Genomic DNA, 19,861 nt, shown 5'->3' with positions numbered 1-19,861 from the left:
ACTATGACCCTCCTGTGCCAGAGAAGGGAGGTATGAGCTGGAGTGTGGCATCAGGCGAGACTCCAGAGAGGCTATGCTCTGGTGTTCTTTGGTGCGCCATTTCGCAATGCAAACTGCCAAGTGTGCCAGATATTCTCAAGGTCTTCAAAGAGGCCTGTGACAAACATCTGTGGTCTGACTCAAGTTTGATGATATTGGTCACCTGAATTCTTAGGTCGCACTGGTTGCCTGGAGGGACGCTGTTGATACCTTGGGGCGGCTTTCCATCGCCACACCCAGGCATCCAATGGCGGTTCCAGGCTATCGTGGTTTGTGTTTTCAGCCCTAACGAGAGCGCTTTGACCTAGTCATGTTGTGTTCAAGAAAATGCAGCGCTAGGGCGTTCGCATGGTTGGCATCGCGTCCGTGCCTACGGCTTGACCCAGCTCTCCGTTCTCTTGCTTATGCTTCGTGACTTCGTATCTTTTAGGCTCCAACGGTGGCCCTGACAGAAACACTAAAGTCCCTGGAGCCTTTCTAGAAAGACCTGTGCATGCGTTGATTCTTGCGTGAGGGGCCATGCACGATGTATCTCTCGCGATACGATATCGCCCCCTGGTAAATTGGATTTTCAGGCGTCCAGCTCAGCAATCTTCCGTGTCATGCAAGATCTCAACTGTCTAGTCGAGTATTTCGTTGGATTTCTGAGGATGTGAGGATGGCATGTTGTCTACTACACCACGGGACAAGTTGAGGAACTTAGAGTGCAAGATGTTGTCAGAATATGCATTTCGCGGTGTGGGGATGGATGGTGGAGGACATGCGCGCTGGCGTGCCAATGTCCCATGGCCCTTGGCATGTGATCGCGCGCCATTCCTCGCTCTCAGGCTAGCTAGGATGAGGCATTGTCTGCGGCATGATTGACAAACTTCAACGTTTTCAGACCATGGCCGAGGGAAAGGGGTTGGGGCAGTTCAGAGTGCGAGAGGCTTCGTCCTTTGCTTCTCCATACTTGGCCAGCACCCACCGCAAGCTGTCGTACACAGATACGTAGCGCGCCACCATGTTGATGTTTCTACCGTCTGAACTCCTGACTCTTGTAGTCCTCGCCCGTGCTGTCCTAGCTTTCCCACGTATGTCACTGCTCGCTACGGAATACGATGGTCAAGACTTACTTTTGCCAGAAATCGACACTCCCGTAAATGCTACGGCCACCATACCCATTGGCCAAACCAGCGAGGGCGCTCTGGAAACGCCATCGGATGACTTCAGTATACCAGATGAGTGTTTGGCCAATCCAAGGTCTTGTAACGGGCGGGAAAGACCAGATCTTCCAACAGCCACAGGCTTTGACGACACCGAGGTTGTCAGGACCATCGTTGGTCCCACCACTCCGACCAATGAGGTTCGCACTTCGAGTGTTCCAAAGGTTATCAATGTTGAGACAAATACTGTAATTCGTGCTGGGACGAATACCGTGCCTCGTGTTGAGCCTATTGCTACACCCAGCTCGGCAGCGGGTGGCCTTGAATTAGAGGAGAACCAGGCGGGAGCCGACAAAGTGACGCAAGACACCTCTGGTCCGTCCGCTACTGTACCAAAAGAACACGCGGGTAGTCCCGTAGGGGATAACCCGTCTAGGGTTGTCCTATCAGACGCACCACAGGCACAACAAGCACAACAGACACCAGAGACACCACAGAACAGTCTGTTGTCAGACATAGTCTCGCGGCTCGGCCAAACCCTATCCATTGCGCAACCAACTCAATCTCATGCGCAACCTCCACGGCCTGACGCGCAACCTCCACAACCTGATGCGCAACCTACAGGGCTTGACGTGCAGCCAGCGCCATCCTTGTCGCGTGGAACAGGCGATTCGGGCGAAGGCTCCACGATCGATTCTACTGGCGATTCTGCCGTTGACACCGTGCCGCAAACAGACGGAAATAGCATCACGCCAGGGCCAGGCATGCCAAGCGCCACAGGCTCTACTCCTACATCAGGAGCCATTCCCAACTCTATCACGCTCGGCTCAGCGATAATAGCGCTAACGCCTGGTGTCTCCACCACCATCGGACCCAGTTCCGACCAGACGTTGGTTGCCATCACCACGAATGCTGCTGGAAGTACCCTAGTGACTATCAGTTCAAGCGGGGTCGCTGTCACCGCTACAGTAAGCGCCGTGCCAACTACCGTTACTCTGCCAAAGACGGGCTTCGAGGCAAGCATTACCAATGTTGCCCGTCCGGGAGTGGTCACTAGTAGTAGACCACTAAGCACTACTTCGAGTAAAGCTATGGCTGTTGGCAACAAGAAGAGCGAAGTAGGCTGGTGGACGAGTGCCATGCTGGGAGTCGTTGGTCTCGTCCTCGGATTCTGAGAATAGAATGTTGTCCTCAACGATTTCTTTTCAGTTATTGATGGATCGAGGTATCCAAGTACTAAACAACATGAGCAGGGGACGCGTCCATTCGCGTCATCACATGCGGCTCTCTCCGCGCCCCGCTGCTTGGTAACCCCCGCATCGACACGTCTCGCTAGACATAAGACGCAGTCCTCCCTTCGAAACCTCTTCCTACTGCTCCACACTTCTCGTCGTCCTTCAAATTGAAGAAGGCCTCATTTACACCCTAATCTCGGCCATCCAAGATAATACCTCAAGCAACTACTGTCAGCTCCAAAACACCTCCAACAAAGAATCAGCAACATGTCTTCTGAGACCGACAATTCAAAAATCACAACTACCTACAAGGCGGCGAAGGCCCAGGGGTTTCGTAGCTTCAAAGACTTCTTGGAGTCGTATGGGCTAAGGGTTTGGGAACCAGATGATGTGGAAGAGGGAAAGGCGATTCTGAGGGCCATGGGATACAACATCTCATGAGAGATTGTGGGTTTGAAATACAGAAAGAGCTACGTAATATTTTGGATTACTAGAAGCGACGCAAGGTGTTCGAAACGACGGTCAGATGGTACACGCAGTATCAGTAATGAGCAGGAGGAGCAGCTTAGTACCACTCAGTGTTGTATCATGACAGGAGCGAACGATACATAAACTTCTTATTTCATAATGAACACAATAATCTAAATTCTACATCAGGAGATACTCTATTTTACAAAGTATCCTACGCCCCTCTCCCCTTCTTCCCATGTCTACTCCTCAACCTTCAACCCATACACCCCCAATTGCTCCTTGGTAACCGCATTCGGACTCTTAACCAGCAAATCCTCTCCCCGCCCACTCTTCGGAAACGCAATAACATCTCTTACACTCTCCCGCCCACACATCATCGCCATCAGGCGATCCCAGCCCAGTGCAATCCCCGCATGCGGTGGACACCCGCTACGCAGGACATCGAGCAAATGCCGAAAATCCTCGATGCGCTCGGGCGCCATCTGGAGGATATCGCGGAATATGAATTCTTGCATGGGGGCAGAGTGGATACGGCGGCTGCCGCCACCGAGTTCGACGCCGTTGACGACGATGTCGTAGTGTGCTGCTGTGGCAGCCGACGGGTCGGTAAGGAGTAAGTCAATGTCTTCCGGTGTTTTGGGGGCGGTGAAGGGGTGGTGGGTAGAGGAGAAGCCGGAAGTGCCGCCTTGGCCTGGTTCGGAGTCGCTGGAGGGAGTGAACAAGGGGAAATCTGTTATCCAGAGGAAGCGGAAGTCGTCTTTGGCGGGGGCTTCGATGAGACCTTGAGCGATGGCTGCTTTGTGCAGGGCTAGACGTAGGTTGCCGAGGGAGGTTGAGCCGCCGGAGAAGGGGACGTCGGGGCGGGCTTGCAGGATGAGGAGATCGCCGTGGTCAGGGATGAGGGTTGAGGGTCCTTCCATTGTGAATTGGTGGCCTAGGGGGCCGAGACCGTCCATAGGCTTGGATAGGTCGCCGATGAAGACGCCAGGTTGGCCGTCGGGGTTGTCAAGATAGGGTTTGCCGTCTGGGCTGTCGAGGAAGTTGGCGATGAATTTGCGGGTGATTTTTGGGTCTTCGGATATAGGGATCTTGATAGCGTCGACGATTGAGTTCTCCAGTGGAGTGATTTTGCTGATTAGATCAGGTGTTAGATGTTTCGTGATGTTGTATATCTGTATATGTTAAGTTTAGGTTGATAGGTATGGCAATCTACATGCACTTACCTTGGAATCGTAACGCAAGTCTGGTTTGTCAGATCCGTATAACAACATTGCGTCGTGATAGGTCATGCGTGGAAATGCCTCAAGAGTCTTGAGATTAAGCACGCGCTGCCAAAGTTTCCTCAGTAGCCTCTCTGTCTCTCTCATGACATCTTCTTCGTCTGCAAAAGACATTTCCATATCAAGCTAGAGATCATCGTCAGAAGAAATAGATGTATTCATGCAGTGGAACTAACCTGCGTGAACTCGGGCTGTCTATCAGCCCTGAGATCTTCATCACGGAAGCATCGGGCAAATTGGAAGTACTTAGTAAATCCAGAAGCCATGAGAATCTGCTTGTATTGCTGGGGACTTTGCGGCAATGCATATGCAAGCCCCTTTTGACGTGTTGGTACAAGAAATTCTCGCGCACCCTCGGGTGTCGACTTGAAAAGAATGGGCGTTTCAATCTCTTTCCAATCGACTTCAATCAAACTAAGTCTTGCTCTAGCCATGGCCTTTGATCTCAGAAGGATGTTAGAACGCAGCTCCGAATCTGTGCGAAGTTGCAAATGTCGCTGGTCTGGTCCAAAAACTGTGTCGTTCTTAATGATTATATCGTTAGGAATGTCATTGAGTGGCTCTACGCGTGTTACAGCGATTTCCCGAGTAGTGACCAGCTTCATGCCGAGGAAGTGATCATCTTTTGCTGGTCGGCGCTCGGCGAGCGTACCTCTTACAATAACGGGAGTCCACTCTTTCAATGAGCGGAGGCGAGCATGTGCTTCGGCTTGTTCTCCTTCCGGAGTGTTCGAACTAGAGACTAACTGGATACAAGACGTCTGGTTCTTGTTGCGAAGCATAGTGAACGAGAGCTTGCTGCTGACATCTCGTCGAGTACTAATGTATCCAAAAATTTCAATTTCCTGACCAATCTCATGGTCGGCTAATTGCCCGTCATTCCATGCATTGTCAAGTTTCTCCCATGAGGACCGGACTGTAGTTCAATAAGTGCTGGAACTGGACTTGGTGGGGCGAACATACTGGTCGCCTTGAAGTCATCAAGCGTCTTCCTGAGTTTCTCATCCCGTGAAAAATTCTTTTGGGTCGGCTGCAACGTCTGAAGGCATCGGATTGAGATTGGCAAACCCGATATTACTCGATTCGCCGTGATCTCGTGATGGCGTGGTCTGAAGAAACGGGATATTTCCACATAGGAATTGCGCAAGCATGCACCCCGATTTGCTACATACTTCGATGCATGTAGAAGACTCATGCTCATAGATGTCGGCCGATTGGACCCTGAAATTGTTTAGATGCGAAGATACTGGTTCAATGCCTTTGCTGCCAAATCTCGATATGCTGCCAAGGCCGATCTCCAGCTAAGCTCTATTTGGACTAGTCACGCATGGACCATCGTTCAGAGCTTCAAAATCTTTCTGTAGCCCTCACCCGACTTCCTCTCGCTATCCCTCCAGTTTGTAAAATGTAAGCGCCTCTTTTTCAGAGAATCCGAGAACCCAACTAACAGCGCATTCTAGATGATGAAAGCCTAGCGTGTATTAGCTGAGCAGCTCTCCTCATCCGCCCTCGAACTCTCTCCTTCGGGTGCTTAAGTGGTTCGCTGGTAGATTTGGATGTGGCCGCATGACTTCAGCGTTCGGCACACCCACCTTGTTACATAACGGACGCTTTGACGGCATCTCTGATTCAATAAACTGGTCGGTGTCCATTTTACCGCGATTACGCGCGCGAGACAAGAACGATTGCGATTACGGTTACGAAAACAAAGGCGGAGCATTTCCATTGGGAAAGACTGCCGTGTACATAACATTTTGATAGGACAATGAAAGAGTTTTATTTTTCTGCATGGTGCACCTGTGCTGGGTGATGTGGGAGGAACGAGTAAGAGGCTGTAGTCCTAACACATTCGCCAAAATTACTGCGAGAGGTATTGGAGTTGTCAATCTCTTACCTACTCTCCGAGACGGCGATATATGAACGCAGTGTCAATTACCCCTTCACTATTTCATCATGGAAAAAGGGGCGTAACACATTTGCAACATACTATCATGACGGCATGTCCGTTAGCACTGGGTGCTTGAATACTTCACTTGAGTCCAAAACTAGGACATTATTATACCAGTGTGCTCAAATGACTTGAGGAGACCTTTACAAAATGTCCGAAGAACTATCATTGAAAAGACTACATATGTAATGAAGCTGAACCGCTTCCGAATTATCAAAAATGTACATGCAATGCAATGAATCCTTTCTTTTAGAGCTCACTCCCACAATGAAGTGTCGCCATTCCCATTTATTCCGTGTCCTGCAATGACTCTGCACAATATGGTATAAAGTTCCACGAAACTTTCCTGATCTGGAGGAATGAGCGCTCGGCTACGCTGATTAAGGAAGAGATCGTATTCCAACCTCTAACTCCCTCCACGTTCCTTTTCTTCCAAGACTAAGAAGTAGATCTTTACTCGCTTTTGATATGACCTTGGATATATTGCGATCAGGAGCATTATAACCGTATATGAAGATGTGAATATCCAACGACTCAAGTGACGAAGACATCCGCGCAGTATCGATGATAAACTGCATGCCACACGGTCGTCTCTCGCCACTTTCCGCCTCCACGCAGTACTCATTGATACTCTCCGCCTGTAACTCCGTAAGCTCCAGATTTCACAGCGACGCCGGAAGAACCTGACGCGGATCAACCGGATTAGGGTTCCCCGACACATCCGCATGCGCAAGATGAGTGATATCAATCCGCAGCGTATGCAACTTTGTCAGCCCCACAAGCGACCCAGTTTCGAAGAACTAGATCTATTTATATTCTACTTTTATTACTTTATATTCTATTTAAAAAAATCTTCTTATTAGGTGGTTTTGTGTACTGATAGTCTTATAGATATACTTAGTACCTTTACTTAGCTAAGAGTGAGTATTATATAAGAATATTAGTTTGAATTTAAGTATAATATATATATGTTTATTTACACATGGTAATCCTACAAGCAAAGTCTATCCCAGACAAGTCCAGAACAAATCAAATGGACTAGGCACAAGCTCGTCAACCCATGTTTACCTGCGCGGTCCATTCATTGACCCTTCTACTAAACAGGGAAACATTTTATAACACTGCCAGGACATCTAATGAATGCTATAGATAATTGCCAAACAGCTAGGAAGAGCTATTAATCCGAAAAACCTGGAGAAAGATATTTCCTTGCAACGGTCATTTAGGCAATATTTGTATTGAACCACTACTTACTCTAAGAGGGAGCAGATTAGATGGATATATCATGTGTATATAGGATACCCTCGACACAGAATGATACAATAATAGAGAAAATGCAATCAAAGGCGCCTGACAAGCGGTGTTTAGATGTACGACAAAGATAAACTATCTTGATATAGATAAAGGGCCCACAAGAAGATTAGCCATGCAGGCTTGTTTCCGTTTGCCTGTGGGGGCTATGGAAAGACCTTTCGATCTGCAGATCTTCTCTCAAGTACCCTGCTCATCTATCTGCCAAAAGTTTTGAACGCGCGCAAGCAAGTAAGCTCTGCTGATCAAAACGCTACACAAGTGACTCAGACGCCGGACCATCCCAAATACTCATGCTTGGAGACTGCGGCTTAGAAGTATCATTGACTTCCTTGACCTGAATCATATGTTTACGGAAGGGATTGGTTGACTTTGACTCCCAGGAAACAACTGAGGCTGACTTGACCGGGCTCCCGCCTCTGCTGCTTCTACTCCGCATTGAAACGTGATCCCCATCATCATCACTATGGTCATAGCGAGCGACGGTGGTAGCTCTAGAGCTTTGCTTGCCTTCAGTATCGGTATCGCTGCCGGCGCAAGATGTGCGGTCGCCGTCTCCCGAGTAAATGGACGCTGTAGAAGATATTGATGGTGTATATGATCTATTGTGTCGGGTTGACGATGTTTTATTGGTGCCCTTGTCGTAGTGCCATTGAAGCTGTCGATGTTTTCGTCGATAATCGTTCTCTCTCATCAGGAAAGATCTCTCTATAAGACTTTCAATGTCATTCTACATCATATTAGACTCGCATTCATCGACAACACCCCTGTTTACTCACATAAGTAAGCCTTCCATCCAACACGTAGACTCCCGAGTCCTTGGCTTCAAATTCGAAGCCCAATTCAATCAGTGCGTATTCCTCAACCAGAGACTTTTGTATGACAATGGCCTCCCTGGAAGACGATCTCGTGGACGAAGAAAATTGAGGCTTGTAGTCTGGACTGAAGAAATAGGCATGCACCGGTTGATTTCCGAGAAAGTGAGTTTGACCTTTTTCTAAATGATGTTAGCACAACGAGATTGAAACGAGAAAGAAGACTCCTACCAGAAGTTCTTGTATATGCCGGTCTCCATCCAGCTTGTCTCATGGTCAATAGAAGCTCGCTCCCCAAACTAAGCATTGCCGCTTCCCAGAAAATAGTACTTCGCACCAGTTGGTCGCCCGATTCATCGTGGTTGTAGGGTATTATTTGATTTCCCGGATCTTCTTCCGGATCCTCAAAGGTGGAGTCAATGCCATGTGCAGCAAGCGACGTCTGGAGCTTTGTTATTTGTCGTGACGCTCGATCAGCTTTTGCTGGAAAGACGATCAGCTGCTGGGAGGATTCAGTCGCATTAGACGTATTTCCAGTCCCTATCGATGCATGTGAAGACTGTAAAGAGGGAGTCGAGCTGCGAGAACTGTTGCGACGTGAGTTCCGTGGATGCTGGGCCTGGGCGTTTGGAGGTTTGAGGCTTGACCCAAACTGAGAAAATCCATACTGAAGGTTTCTTAGATTTGACGAAGATGAGAAAAAAGGATTCCGCCTATCAGTTGAGTACTCTGTGACATCAACACTACGATTGCCTTCAGCAATGCGAGTTCGGCGTATCGGTAGTTGGGCATCCTGCTCTGCCTTCAGTTGTTGGTCTTGAAACCCTCGCAGCAGATCCTCATAACGCTTGATTTCCTTTTGGTGATTGCGTTCAAGTCTTTTTATCTCTTTAGCCGCCCTTGCTTCGGCCTCTTGTTGTGTTCGTCTCTCTGCATCTCTTGCTTTGGCTGCCAATGCTTGCCTCTCAGCCATCTCTTCCATGACAGAATTTCTCGCTTCTTGAGCTTTCTTCTCAGCTTCTTCCTTCCACATAGTTTGTAATGCCACTTCTACACCCCTTTTCTCTTCAACAAGATTTTCGAGTTGCTTCAATCGCTCGTTGTCTTTGTCATGCATTGCTTGCATTAATTTCATTTGAGTTTCGATGGCTGCATTAGCTCGCTCGCGTTCATTGTGTGCTTCACGCTCTTGTTGTGCAGTCAAGAGTTCCATCAGTTTCAAGAAGCGTGGTTCGTTTGGATCCAACTGGTTGTCCTGGCCTCGTTTTTCTAGCAATTTCTCTATCGCAGTCACGATGGCGTTCTCTTTCGCCGCTGTTTCGGCTTCATTTGACTGCTCTTCTCGTGAAAAATGCGGACGACGGGGAGAAGTAACATGAGGGCTAGGGGGAGGAGAAGTATAAGTATCTTGGAAGGATGGATCCATATGGAATTCAGTTGGAGCTGGCGGTGGTACTGGAGCAGGTGGAGGAGGAGGAGGTGCATAATAGGGAGGTGCGGCAGAGGACCAATGAGCCCAAGGATCAATGGGATGGCTGAAAGGATTTGATGGCCCTTGTTGAAATGCTGGGACTGGTTCCTGCCATGATGGCACTCGTTCAAAGTGATGATGCCAGGGATTGGGTTTCGGATCAAATGGATTGTGCCTGGATGCGGTTGCGCTGGAGAAACTGCTTGTAGGTCTACCCTTAGTAGAAGTAGTTCGGTCACTGCCTATAGTATGAACTCTTGATGTAATGCTTTCGTTATCAGCATACAAAGGTCTTGTGTATCCCGAGTACCTTTCGCGGCGCAAGGGCTCGCGTTCGCGCTCGCGTGCGCGCTCGAGAGGTGACATGTCTTCTTCCCACCTCACCCGGTGTTCACGAGATAACCGCTTTGGCCTTTGTTCGGTACTAGTGTCGACAATGCGAATATTGGGCCGATCAGGCTGTACATTGCGACGTAGCGGCGACTCCCCAGACTTGAAGGACCACGGACCATCATCATCACCCGGTCTCGATACACTGCGGCTGCGGTGATTCTTGGTGTTACTGTGGAAATTGTACGTTGGCATAGTGACGCCGCTCAGGGAGTCATCATCAATACTCTTGAAGTCTTCGTCGTCTGATCTCACTGGCTCGTTCTGTAACTCCCACTGATCGAAAGATAAGTCATGTTCCTTTTTCGCCTGTTCAATGTTTTTCAAAAGATCTTCTCTCCATTCGTTTCCGTCTTGGTTGGCTGCGCTACGAGTGATCTGATCAGATGACAGCGTAGTCCAGGAGGAGAGAAGTCTGTCTACAACCAAGCTAGGTTCAGTTTGCTTGTTCCATACAATCATGGACTTTTTTTCTGAATCTTCTTCTTGCTTATGCGAAGTTGAATCCTCCTCGGAGGAATGGGACTCATCAGCAACAGAAGCTTGGTGAAGTCGATGTCTCTTTGCATTTGCTTCAGATGCGTCGGGCATGTCGGGGCTGAAGACTAGATGATACAGCCATGTTGCAGTGTCGAAAGAGCCCTCTTTCCATATATCTAATTCTGCATTAGTGTATTTTCGTCTTCCGGTACCGGAATCCTTGTCGTCCTGTTGCGCATTCTCTACTACTTTGCGGTTGGCCTGAACAGCACTCTCTACTACTTTCCTAAACCGATTGAAATTAGGTGGAAGTCCAACTGAAATACTGGGCCCAGTTTCGGTTTGACTACATAGGTTAGTGAATGTTCAACGTGCGACGAAATGACGAGACATACGGACGAGTGAACTCTTCTCTAGCAAGGCGTATGATGTTCAGTTGCAAGATAAGGGCGGTTTTGATGCCTTCAACCTTTTTCAAAAGCCCCTTTGCTTTGGGTTTGTTGATGTACCACTGGAGTCCTGCCAGTTTCCGGGGCGTATCTATCAACTTCTTGATTTCGGCATCGACTTGTTTGTACCGTGAAATTATGGTATGGGTATTTTGATAAAGCGCTGGCTTGCACACGTTTTGATTGGTGCGAATGATATCTGCAAGTGTTTGGAGACTCTCAGAAAGCAAGGAGAATTCCTCCGCTGTTTTTGTTCAGAGAGTTGTCCTATGTGTGGAGGGTTGGAATACCTACCAATCTCCGCAATCTGCTTAGGGGCGTTCTTGATTGTGTGTGCTACATCGAACAGGGCAAGTGAGAGTTGAGCTGCACTCGCGCCAATGGTGATGGCCGACGCAACGATGCCAATGACTTCGGCCATTTGGATGGGTGAAGATGCGAACGACGGTTCAGCGACTGCGGAGAAAGGGACGATGTCCTGGAAGCCACAGAGCCATTACCTGTGGCTTACACAGCCTCCTCATAGTGGTCCTGGGGGCCGAAACTCGAAGTGGTAGGTCTGCTGCAGGCTGACGCGCATTCATTGGTGGACGAAACCCAGAAGGTGGCTCTGCAAAATATATAATTGTATTCAGCCTAGTTTACAATTGTGCGGCATTCAGAACATAGCCGCAGACTGCTATCAATCGTCATATTGTGACACGACCTGAAGCTGTAGGTTTTGTAAGCCAGCTAGTGAGCACAAGCTTCCGGATTTGGATATAATAGTATGATGGTCATGGCATCTGTAACAAGCAAAACACGGTGATTTCTCATCTGACAGTCTCTATCGCTCGGTACACCAACAACTGACTGATGAATGCGGCTTGCAACGAGATGGTCAGTAAGTGTTGCAGTGGCCAATGTTAATGGGTGATGGCTGAGTGGCTGGTGCCGCGGGGTCTTGGCATTGCGTCCATGTGCCTTCCCAAAAGTTCATCATCGACCTCCAAACCGGCCGTCCGCTGGAGCTCAACTCCCATGCCGCCATGAGCTTCCGACCAATACTGCCCCGGCCAATTGCAGTGCGGAATACAAAATCAGTATGCTTGCAATGCTGGCGGAGGCTTGCCAAAGCGCCGCCGCCGTCACGGCAGGCATTCTCGTCGATTTCGTCGTATAGAGCGAGCGCTGTGACTGCCGGGAAAGACACCAACACCTTTGCCAACGGCTATTTCCGGGCGAATCCGTTATTAAAGGACTCGTTTTGGACATCGAAACATCAATTGCAGAGTTCAATTGTTTCAATACGGTCGGAAAATGGGCAGCAATCGAACAAGGAACATGCCGCAGTCACAGCAGAAGAAGTCCTCCCACATAGACGGCGGAAAAAGGCAAAGGAGCAGGCAATGGAAGACCCGGAGACGGCCTATCCCATCCCTCACGATGCCTCGTCGAAACTGGCAAACATATCCTCGAGTCTCCCGAACCAATCTCTAAAGCGCCTCCTAACCACTTACCTCTCGCTCTCGAAACCCCGCCTCTCCTTCCTCGTCGTCCTCACTGCTACCGCCGCATACTCTCTATATCCCGTCCCCGGGCTGCTTGCCCCCGCCGCAACCGCCACACCCTCGCTCTCAACCCTCACACTCTTCTTCCTCACATCGGGCACAGCGCTCTGCTCAGCCTCGGCAAATGCCTTGAACATGCTCATGGAGCCTGAGCACGACGCCAAAATGAGCCGTACACGCAACCGGCCGCTCGTCCGGAAACTCATCAGCCCGCGCGGGGCCATTGCGTTCGCTATTGCCTGCGGCGTCCTCGGCACAGGCGCGCTATACTACGGCGTCAACCCCACCACGGCATTTCTCGGCGCAGCAAACATCGTCCTCTACGCCGGCATCTACACGCCCATGAAGCGCATGCACGTCCTCAACACATGGGTGGGTGCTGTGGTCGGAGGAATCCCACCGTTGATGGGCTGGACGGCGGCAGCGAACCAGTACGCCCACGACGGTACATGGCAGGAACTGCTATTCGGCGAGGGCTCTGCTGGCGGCTGGCTATGCGCCGCGCTCCTGTACGCCTGGCAGTTTCCCCACTTCAACGCGCTGAGCTGGTCTATCCGCGACGAGTACCGCAACGCGGGGTATCGCATGCTGGCCTGGGTTAACCCCGCGATGAACGGGCGTGTTGCGCTCAGATACGCAATCCTCATGTTTCCCATCTGCATAGGCTTGTCGTACAGCGGTGTTACCGACTGGAGCTACGTAGTTACTAGCAGCGCAGTCAATGGCTGGATGGTGCTCAAGGCCTGGCAGTTTTGGAAGGCTGAGGGGAATAAGGGGACGGCGAGGGGTCTGTTCTGGGCGAGTATCTGGCACCTTCCCATTGTCATGGTGTTGGCTATGGCGCAGAAGAAGGGGCTGGGCGAGCGACTTTATAGGAGTGTGTTTGGGTATGCGGATATTGATGAGGAGGATTTGTATTATGAGGCTGGGGAGCTGGAGGAGGAGGAACGACGGCAGTTGGCGATTGTTGAGGGGAAGCCCAAGGCGTAAAATTTCTTTGGATTCATTCAAGTGCGTGGGCCTTTTATCCGTCGTTTGCTTGGTTGATAGCTATGCCTCCGATCTTTGTTGTATTATACGCATTTAAATGCTGCCATGTACGAAGCTAGATTTACTGCCATATGCAGTGAAATGTATGCTTTATAGACCGTCCTTCATGACGCCATTCTAACTTCTCAATCGAAGATCGTTATGCGTTATTCGTGTTTATTTCTCATCTTTTATGTACTTATTTAGATTCTTGGGGGTAATCACATTTCAAGGCACCACCAGGACGCACAGTAGTGATACGCACACACACCCCTTACTTGGTGCTAGAACTAGCATGCGACCCCCCGTGCTTCCTCCGACTCGAGCTCTTCTTCTCCTTCTTGTCGCTCTTTTCCGCTTTTTCAGGCTTTTCCGCCCTTTCAGGCTTGTCCGACCTCTCCGGCCGCTCAGGCTTTTCGTAGCGCTCCGGCCTCTCCTCTTCCCTTACTTCTCTGACTTCGCGGACCTCGGCTTTGCCGTCGATACGGCGGACGACGCGGACGATGTCGTCGGCGCGCTCGATGGCGACTTCGTGGCCGACGCCGTCGAGGACCTTGACGCGGAGGTTTTCTTCGCCTAGGACGGCGCGCGCGTCCTCGGTTATCTCGTCGGCGATGATGATGGGGTCTGTTTCGCCCAAGACGAGCCAGACTTCTCGTAGGGGGCCGGCGCGCGATTCAATGTTCTCGCGGATGACGTTCCAGCGGTCGTGCTGGCTGAAGACGGGGGCGTGGCGGATGGTAGAGATGAATGCGGGGATGAAGCCCTTGTGGTTTTTGATCTGCCAGTCTACGACGGATGAGACGGTGCTATGCGGGTTTCCGGGCAGGAGCATTTGGTTGCTTGAGACGTAGGTTTTATCGCCCTCACTTCTGGTGGTGGTGGTTGTGGTCTCGGCATTTTCAATGGCTTCGGGATCGGTCTCGACGGTTTTGGCACCGGTCCAGAGTTTACTTGCGACTATCCTGCGGACCATCCATTCGGGCATCCACGAGCTGTTGTACAGCATCTTGCTTGAAATTGAGGCATGGGACTTGCGGATCAAACCGCCTGGGGCGACGAGTACAAGGCCCTTGACCAGGTGAGGGAAGTAGGATGTGAAGTCGACGGCAATAGCACCACCCAATGAGTAGCCGACTATGGTAAAGTTTGACCAATGCAGTGATGATGACTGAAGGGCAAGCATGATTTGGGTAGTGTAGAGGGTGGCGTCATAGTTGGTAGTCTCAGGCGAAGGACCATCCGAGTATCCACGGCCAAAGAGGTCTGGTCCATTGGTTAGCTTTGGTGTGTTATGCGATAGCGACTAAACAATGGCAGAATGCAAAGGGATTAAACAAGTCTTCCAAAGACATTCTGCCTCAGGCCCCCGACATCTCTATAACATATGACTTGAAGCCGTTGTGCAGATCGGATGCAGGATCGGACGTGCGGCGCACGTGCTTCACCGTTTGGTAGGGCTGGCGGGACCCTTGCCTAAACAGGCAAAGCACATGCGCAAAGGACGATCCAGCGTGGGCGCGGGGTACTGCCCATACATTATGCGACCAAAAGAGTTCTGGGAACAGGTGCATGCGCTGGGTCGCGCATATACGCGGTTTCCTTGTCGTGTCGGGTTGACAATGGGCAAAGATGGATGGTCCAAAGACTAGTGATGACGATGACAACAAGAGAAGGACCCACCAAAGAGCATGACACGTCGTCCCCTGCCCACCAATTTGTGTGCAAGATCGGTCAGGGCGATACTTGGGGTCGAGATGCCGTGGACCAGGAGAACTTTTTCACCATCCCTGGGGCCGAATTCGTAGACGCGGATAGATCCAAAGGGCGAATCCACGTCCCGGGCACCTGGTAAAGCCGCGGGATGGTAGGGCAGTTCGGCAACATGCTCAGGCGAGATGTCGGGCAGCAAAGAACGGCGGGGAGAGGGGACAGGCAATCTTTTCGCAGGCTTTGAGGAGGAGGAAGTCAATGCCCATAGAAGTGACAGGCCGCCGACCGAGGCGGCGCCGAGGATGGCATAACGCTGAATCTTTGGGAGGCGCTCGAACCGGGACAGCTGGGTTGCCGAGATGTTTGAGATTCTGGCGATTGCAACCTCGGCAGCCTTGGGGGCCGGCTGCTTGTCGTTGGCGAACCTGGAGAACATGGCGGCGGCAGCGATGCAGGAATTGATGTACGAGTAGAGAGTCGCAGGTCGGACCCTGAGGCGGCGACGAAATAAGTCGATCGCCAACGCGCGCTAAGTTGGGGCGATGGATGCAAGCAAGACGGGGCTCATGCAGTCGCCTGCGCCTATTATTACGACCATGTGTGGGTGAGGGCGGCCAGCGAGCCCACCACTGCTGTCCTGCTGGGCGTATAGCAGATGAGCCGGGCCAAAAGCAGCAGCTGCTGCATGCATCCTCCCCAACCCCAAGCGCACCGAGGCACGACTAAATATACCCAAAAAGCTCCGGTCGCTGCATTCAACCAAACGCTGATCTCGAGGCGGCTAGCGGCCAGGCTGTGGAGAGCCAAGCGATGGAGCGCGTCAGCTTCTCAGCCACACTGCAAGCACCCAGGGAGGGCGTGGTTGTCCTCTTAGACATGCTCCTTTGAGCTTCTTGGGGCGGTGCTAGCCAAGGGCAAATACGACTCTGTTTCCATCTCTTCCGTTGTTTTATACTGTCTTACCCTACACTGCCTTGCCCCCATTCCCTTCTTTTTCTCTTTCCACGCGCCTCTCTGCGAGGGCCGCATGTTTGGGCTCACCTCGTCAGCGACCCTCCGAAGTCTCCCCCCCTACCTACCTAGCCTTTGACCGCACCTCTCACCGCCCACCAGCGTGGTGTATACCCACAAACAGAGCCTCACAATTGCGGCTGCGGCTGGAAACGACCTAGCACTGTTGCATCTCAAAGGCCGCCCGGGCTCTGTAGTGCGCCATGGACGACTGGACGTCCAAGCAGCTCCCTGAGCGCCTGCCCTTCTCCAAGAAGCGGCTATCCAAGAAAGTCATTTTCTCGTGCGTAAAGCCGGCAACCATCCAGGCGTATTGTGTGCTGACCAGTGCAGGTATATCGGTGATTATCTCATAATCATGTAGGGCCGCCCCTTCCGCCGCACACGACCTCCTTCCTTCCCGGCTCAATAGCAAGGCTAATCACTCCCACAGCGTTTTGGTGCTCACCTTTGCCGTTGTCGACAAAATCCCTCCCTTCCACCAGCACTTCTCGCTCGACAACTACACCCTCCACTACCCCTTCGCCACCAAAGAGCGCGTGCCCGTCATATGGCTATGTGTCTACGTCGTCCTCGCCCCCGCCGTCATCATTGCCATATACACCATGGTCATCGATGGTCTGTTCTCGCACCAGACCGCTATGCCTGCCAATCGCGCCGGCCTCAAGCGTCTTTCGGGAAGATACAGGTTCAAGGATAGATTGTGGGAGTTGAACTGCGGTATACTTGGGCTGGGCCTAAGTATCGGCGCTGCCTTTACAATTACTGGAGCTTTGAAGAATGCTATTGGAAAGCCGCGGCCGGATCTCATTAGCCGGTTAGTTGGTCTCGGGCACACCAGGAGCGTTGACTGACAGCCGACAGGTGTCTTGTGGACCAAGCCAAGATTAACACAGAGCGCTACGCCCTTCAGACCATTGATATTTGCACCCAAACGGACAACTACATTCTGCAAGATGGCTTCAAGAGCTTTCCCTCTGGACACAGCAGCGGTACGCTACTCAGCGTTTCGTGCATGGCAATTTTACTGATTCCTCCCAGTTTCCTTTGCCGGTCTGTTCTACCTCTCCATTTACCTTGCCGGAAAACTCCACGTTTTGGATGCAAAGGGTGAAGTTTGGAGAACATTCATTGTCATGGTCCCCGCACTCGGCGCTGCGCTCATTACGGGAACGCGTATCATGGATGCCCGCCACCACCCCTTCGACGTCATTTCAGGCGCCCTGCTTGGCATACTCGTAGCATGGGGCTCGTACCGACAATACTTCCCTCCTGTTTCTGAGACCTGGCGCAAGGGACGCGCATATCCCATTCGTGCCTGGGGCAAAGCATCACGCGCACCACCGCACGCACCAATGATGATGGAGGACGATGTGCAGGCGTTAAGAGATATCAACAAGCCGGTAGACGAAGAGCGTGGAGAAGCATCGGGATATTCCGCCACGACTGTGGTTCCTCCAGACGGTGATGTGGGAGGGAATGTATTCCGCCAACAAATTCATAATTCTCAGCGAAGAAGGCAGGAATCGGGATCTCAGTATGGCGTAAACCGAAGTGACACGGGCGCATCGAGTAATTACCGAACCGAAACCATGACATCTGGCATATCCTCCAAGGTCAACAGGTACACCAATCAACTGCCTTCCACCAATCCTTTCGCCGCGGACGTTGCACGTCAACGCCAAATGGACACTTATGATTACTCGTCTTCGGAAGAGGACGAAAACTATGAGCTTCAATCCAGGACGGGCGTCTACAACCCGGTGTCTGGTAGACTTACGGATACAGGGTACCATCCACCTGCCGGTATCTCGCCTGTTCCTACACCACCACCTCCGCACAATGTCATTATACAGAACCAACAGCCCATGATGTCTCAAACGGGAGACCTGTCTGATCGAAGGGATGTTGCGCCAGTGCCTCCACCACACGCTATCAGCATGCCCCAGCAAATATGAAGAGGGGCCAAGGTGCACGATTTTCTATGAGTGACCATGCATTAGCGGAAGGAATTGAATTTCCGAAATATCCGCATTCTCTTCTCTCGGCAGAAGTTGGTGTGCCGCGATGAGTGTATGAAGAGGTGTCATGGTTAGGACGAGGCGCATGTATCGCGTCTTGATTGGGACCAGGGAGTTGTGTGGAACGGGGATCATCATGACAGGAATTCAATTTCCCCGGGGGAAATGGCGCCATGGAAATTTGTACCATAAAAGTGCAATCCGATTTATGTGTAATATTTACTTGATGTTTTTGGGAACAGATCGCGTACGTAGATGATGGTCCGATCCCCCCCCCCCCCCCCTGCACGCGAACGCCAAGTGTTGCGTCAGTGGATCCTTCGAACAAGACACTTTTGTTGGACCCTGTTTCTAACATCGGCATCCGAAAAGTGTCCTTCCCGCCAACCCACCAAAACCCTCCCTCCGAACCCTCCCTCCCCTTTTTTCCGCCAGGCGCATACATACATACACACGCACACACAACATCACCCCCACGCTTTCACCATGGAAGCGCTCCAATCCACGCTCCAACCCCTAACCCGCGCCCTGCCCCAACCCATCGCAGACATTGGCATCTCCCTCCTCGGCCCCTCGTGCTACCAAACCCTCATCTACAACGTCGACCTAACCGCGACCGACTGCGTCAAACTCGCCATCTCAAAGGGCCTCGGCATCGGCATCATCGGCGCCTCGTCGATTGTCAAAATCCCCCAACTCGTCAAACTGCTTAACTCGCAGTCGGCAGAGGGCCTCTCGTTTCTCTCGTACCTGCTCGAATCCAGCTCGTACCTTATTTCGCTCGCGTACAACGTGCGCCATGGGTTCCCGTTTAGCACGTTTGGCGAGACGGCGTTGATCCTGGTGCAGAATATTGCCATTGCGAGTCTGGTGTTGAAATATAGTGGCAAGGGTGTGGGCATTGCGGCGTGGGTTGGTGGGCTAATGGCGGCGGGGGCGGCGCTGTTTAATGAGGACTTGGTGGGAGAGGACAAGTTGGCGCTTTTGCAGGCGAGTGCCGGGGTGTTGGGGGTTGCGAGTAAGGTGCCCCAGATTTTGACCGTGTGGAGTGAGGGCGGTACGGGACAGTTGAGTGCTTTTGCTGTGAGTTTTCTCCTTTTTTTTTCCTCCTCTATTCTTTGGATAGGGATCACACCTTCCCCCTCCCCTTTGTTTGAATGTCGGGACTAATGTGGTGTGTGATGTAGGTTATCAACTACCTCCTCGGCTCCCTCTCTCGCATCTTCACTACCATCCAGGAAGTCGACGATCCGCTTATCCTCTACGGATTCATTGCTGGTTTCTGTCTCAATGTTATCCTCTTCCTTCAGGTCATGTACTACTGGAACGCGCCTGCGTCCAAGAAGACACAGTCCAAGAAGCTCGAGAAGCCTATTATCGCTGGAGGCGAGAAGAAAGAGGCAACACGCTCCGTGTCCACCGGTCGCGCGGCTGGCAAGAGCCCAAGCACGAGACGCAGGGGATAATCATCCTTTCTTGCCGACTTTCTACTATAGATCTTGC

At 51.4% G+C, this 19,861-nt stretch overlaps 8 protein-coding genes across 8 annotated transcripts; 5 read left to right on the top strand and 3 right to left on the bottom strand.

Moving 5' to 3' along the window:
- Nucleotides 1–1,930: 1,930 nt before the first annotated feature.
- On the top strand, nucleotides 1,931–2,359 carry COCMIDRAFT_93750 (uncharacterized protein; the record flags this gene model as incomplete). The annotated part of the gene is made up of 1 exon (XM_007689170.1): nucleotides 1,931–2,359. A coding segment is annotated over one exon (429 nt), but the record flags the coding sequence as incomplete, so codon positions are not given.
- Nucleotides 2,360–2,686: 327 nt separating this feature from the next.
- Nucleotides 2,687–2,860, top strand: COCMIDRAFT_36209 (uncharacterized protein; the record flags this gene model as incomplete). Its single annotated transcript, XM_007689158.1, has 1 exon — nucleotides 2,687–2,860. One exon carries the CDS (start codon nucleotides 2,687–2,689, stop codon nucleotides 2,858–2,860), a length of 174 nt encoding a protein of 57 aa, XP_007687348.1.
- A 269-nt stretch (nucleotides 2,861–3,129) lies between these two features.
- COCMIDRAFT_36208 (uncharacterized protein) lies at nucleotides 3,130–5,365 on the bottom strand (the record flags this gene model as incomplete). The annotated part of the gene is made up of 4 exons (XM_007689157.1): nucleotides 3,130–4,062; nucleotides 4,114–4,296; nucleotides 4,347–5,086; nucleotides 5,134–5,365. The coding sequence occupies 4 exons, from the start codon at nucleotides 5,363–5,365 to the stop codon at nucleotides 3,130–3,132; spliced, it is 2,088 nt and encodes a 695-aa protein (XP_007687347.1).
- Nucleotides 5,366–7,682: 2,317 nt separating this feature from the next.
- Nucleotides 7,683–11,455, bottom strand: COCMIDRAFT_36207 (uncharacterized protein; the record flags this gene model as incomplete). Its single annotated transcript, XM_007689156.1, has 5 exons — nucleotides 7,683–8,159; nucleotides 8,209–8,426; nucleotides 8,476–10,931; nucleotides 10,981–11,278; nucleotides 11,329–11,455. 5 exons carry the CDS (start codon nucleotides 11,453–11,455, stop codon nucleotides 7,683–7,685), a joined length of 3,576 nt encoding a protein of 1,191 aa, XP_007687346.1.
- Nucleotides 11,456–12,062: 607 nt separating this feature from the next.
- On the top strand, nucleotides 12,063–13,574 carry COCMIDRAFT_93641 (uncharacterized protein; the record flags this gene model as incomplete). The annotated part of the gene is made up of 1 exon (XM_007689169.1): nucleotides 12,063–13,574. The coding sequence occupies one exon, from the start codon at nucleotides 12,063–12,065 to the stop codon at nucleotides 13,572–13,574; it is 1,512 nt and encodes a 503-aa protein (XP_007687359.1).
- Nucleotides 13,575–13,887: 313 nt separating this feature from the next.
- COCMIDRAFT_93673 (uncharacterized protein) lies at nucleotides 13,888–15,762 on the bottom strand (the record flags this gene model as incomplete). Its single annotated transcript, XM_007689168.1, has 2 exons — nucleotides 13,888–14,879; nucleotides 15,297–15,762. 2 exons carry the CDS (start codon nucleotides 15,760–15,762, stop codon nucleotides 13,888–13,890), a joined length of 1,458 nt encoding a protein of 485 aa, XP_007687358.1.
- Nucleotides 15,763–16,540: 778 nt separating this feature from the next.
- On the top strand, nucleotides 16,541–18,295 carry COCMIDRAFT_93739 (uncharacterized protein; the record flags this gene model as incomplete). Its single annotated transcript, XM_007689167.1, has 5 exons — nucleotides 16,541–16,620; nucleotides 16,671–16,697; nucleotides 16,771–17,154; nucleotides 17,202–17,329; nucleotides 17,379–18,295. The coding sequence occupies 5 exons, from the start codon at nucleotides 16,541–16,543 to the stop codon at nucleotides 18,293–18,295; spliced, it is 1,536 nt and encodes a 511-aa protein (XP_007687357.1).
- Nucleotides 18,296–18,844: 549 nt separating this feature from the next.
- On the top strand, nucleotides 18,845–19,824 carry COCMIDRAFT_4742 (uncharacterized protein; the record flags this gene model as incomplete). The annotated part of the gene is made up of 2 exons (XM_007689134.1): nucleotides 18,845–19,441; nucleotides 19,546–19,824. 2 exons carry the CDS (start codon nucleotides 18,845–18,847, stop codon nucleotides 19,822–19,824), a joined length of 876 nt encoding a protein of 291 aa, XP_007687324.1.
- Nucleotides 19,825–19,861: the final 37 nt, after the last annotated feature.

This window comes from Bipolaris oryzae (assembly GCF_000523455.1).
Source record: "Bipolaris oryzae ATCC 44560 unplaced genomic scaffold scaffold_53, whole genome shotgun sequence".
NCBI classification, from domain to species: domain Eukaryota; kingdom Fungi; phylum Ascomycota; class Dothideomycetes; order Pleosporales; family Pleosporaceae; genus Bipolaris; species Bipolaris oryzae.
Note: the sequence above shows the minus strand (reverse complement) of the source record. Positions and strands in the feature narration are given on the sequence as shown.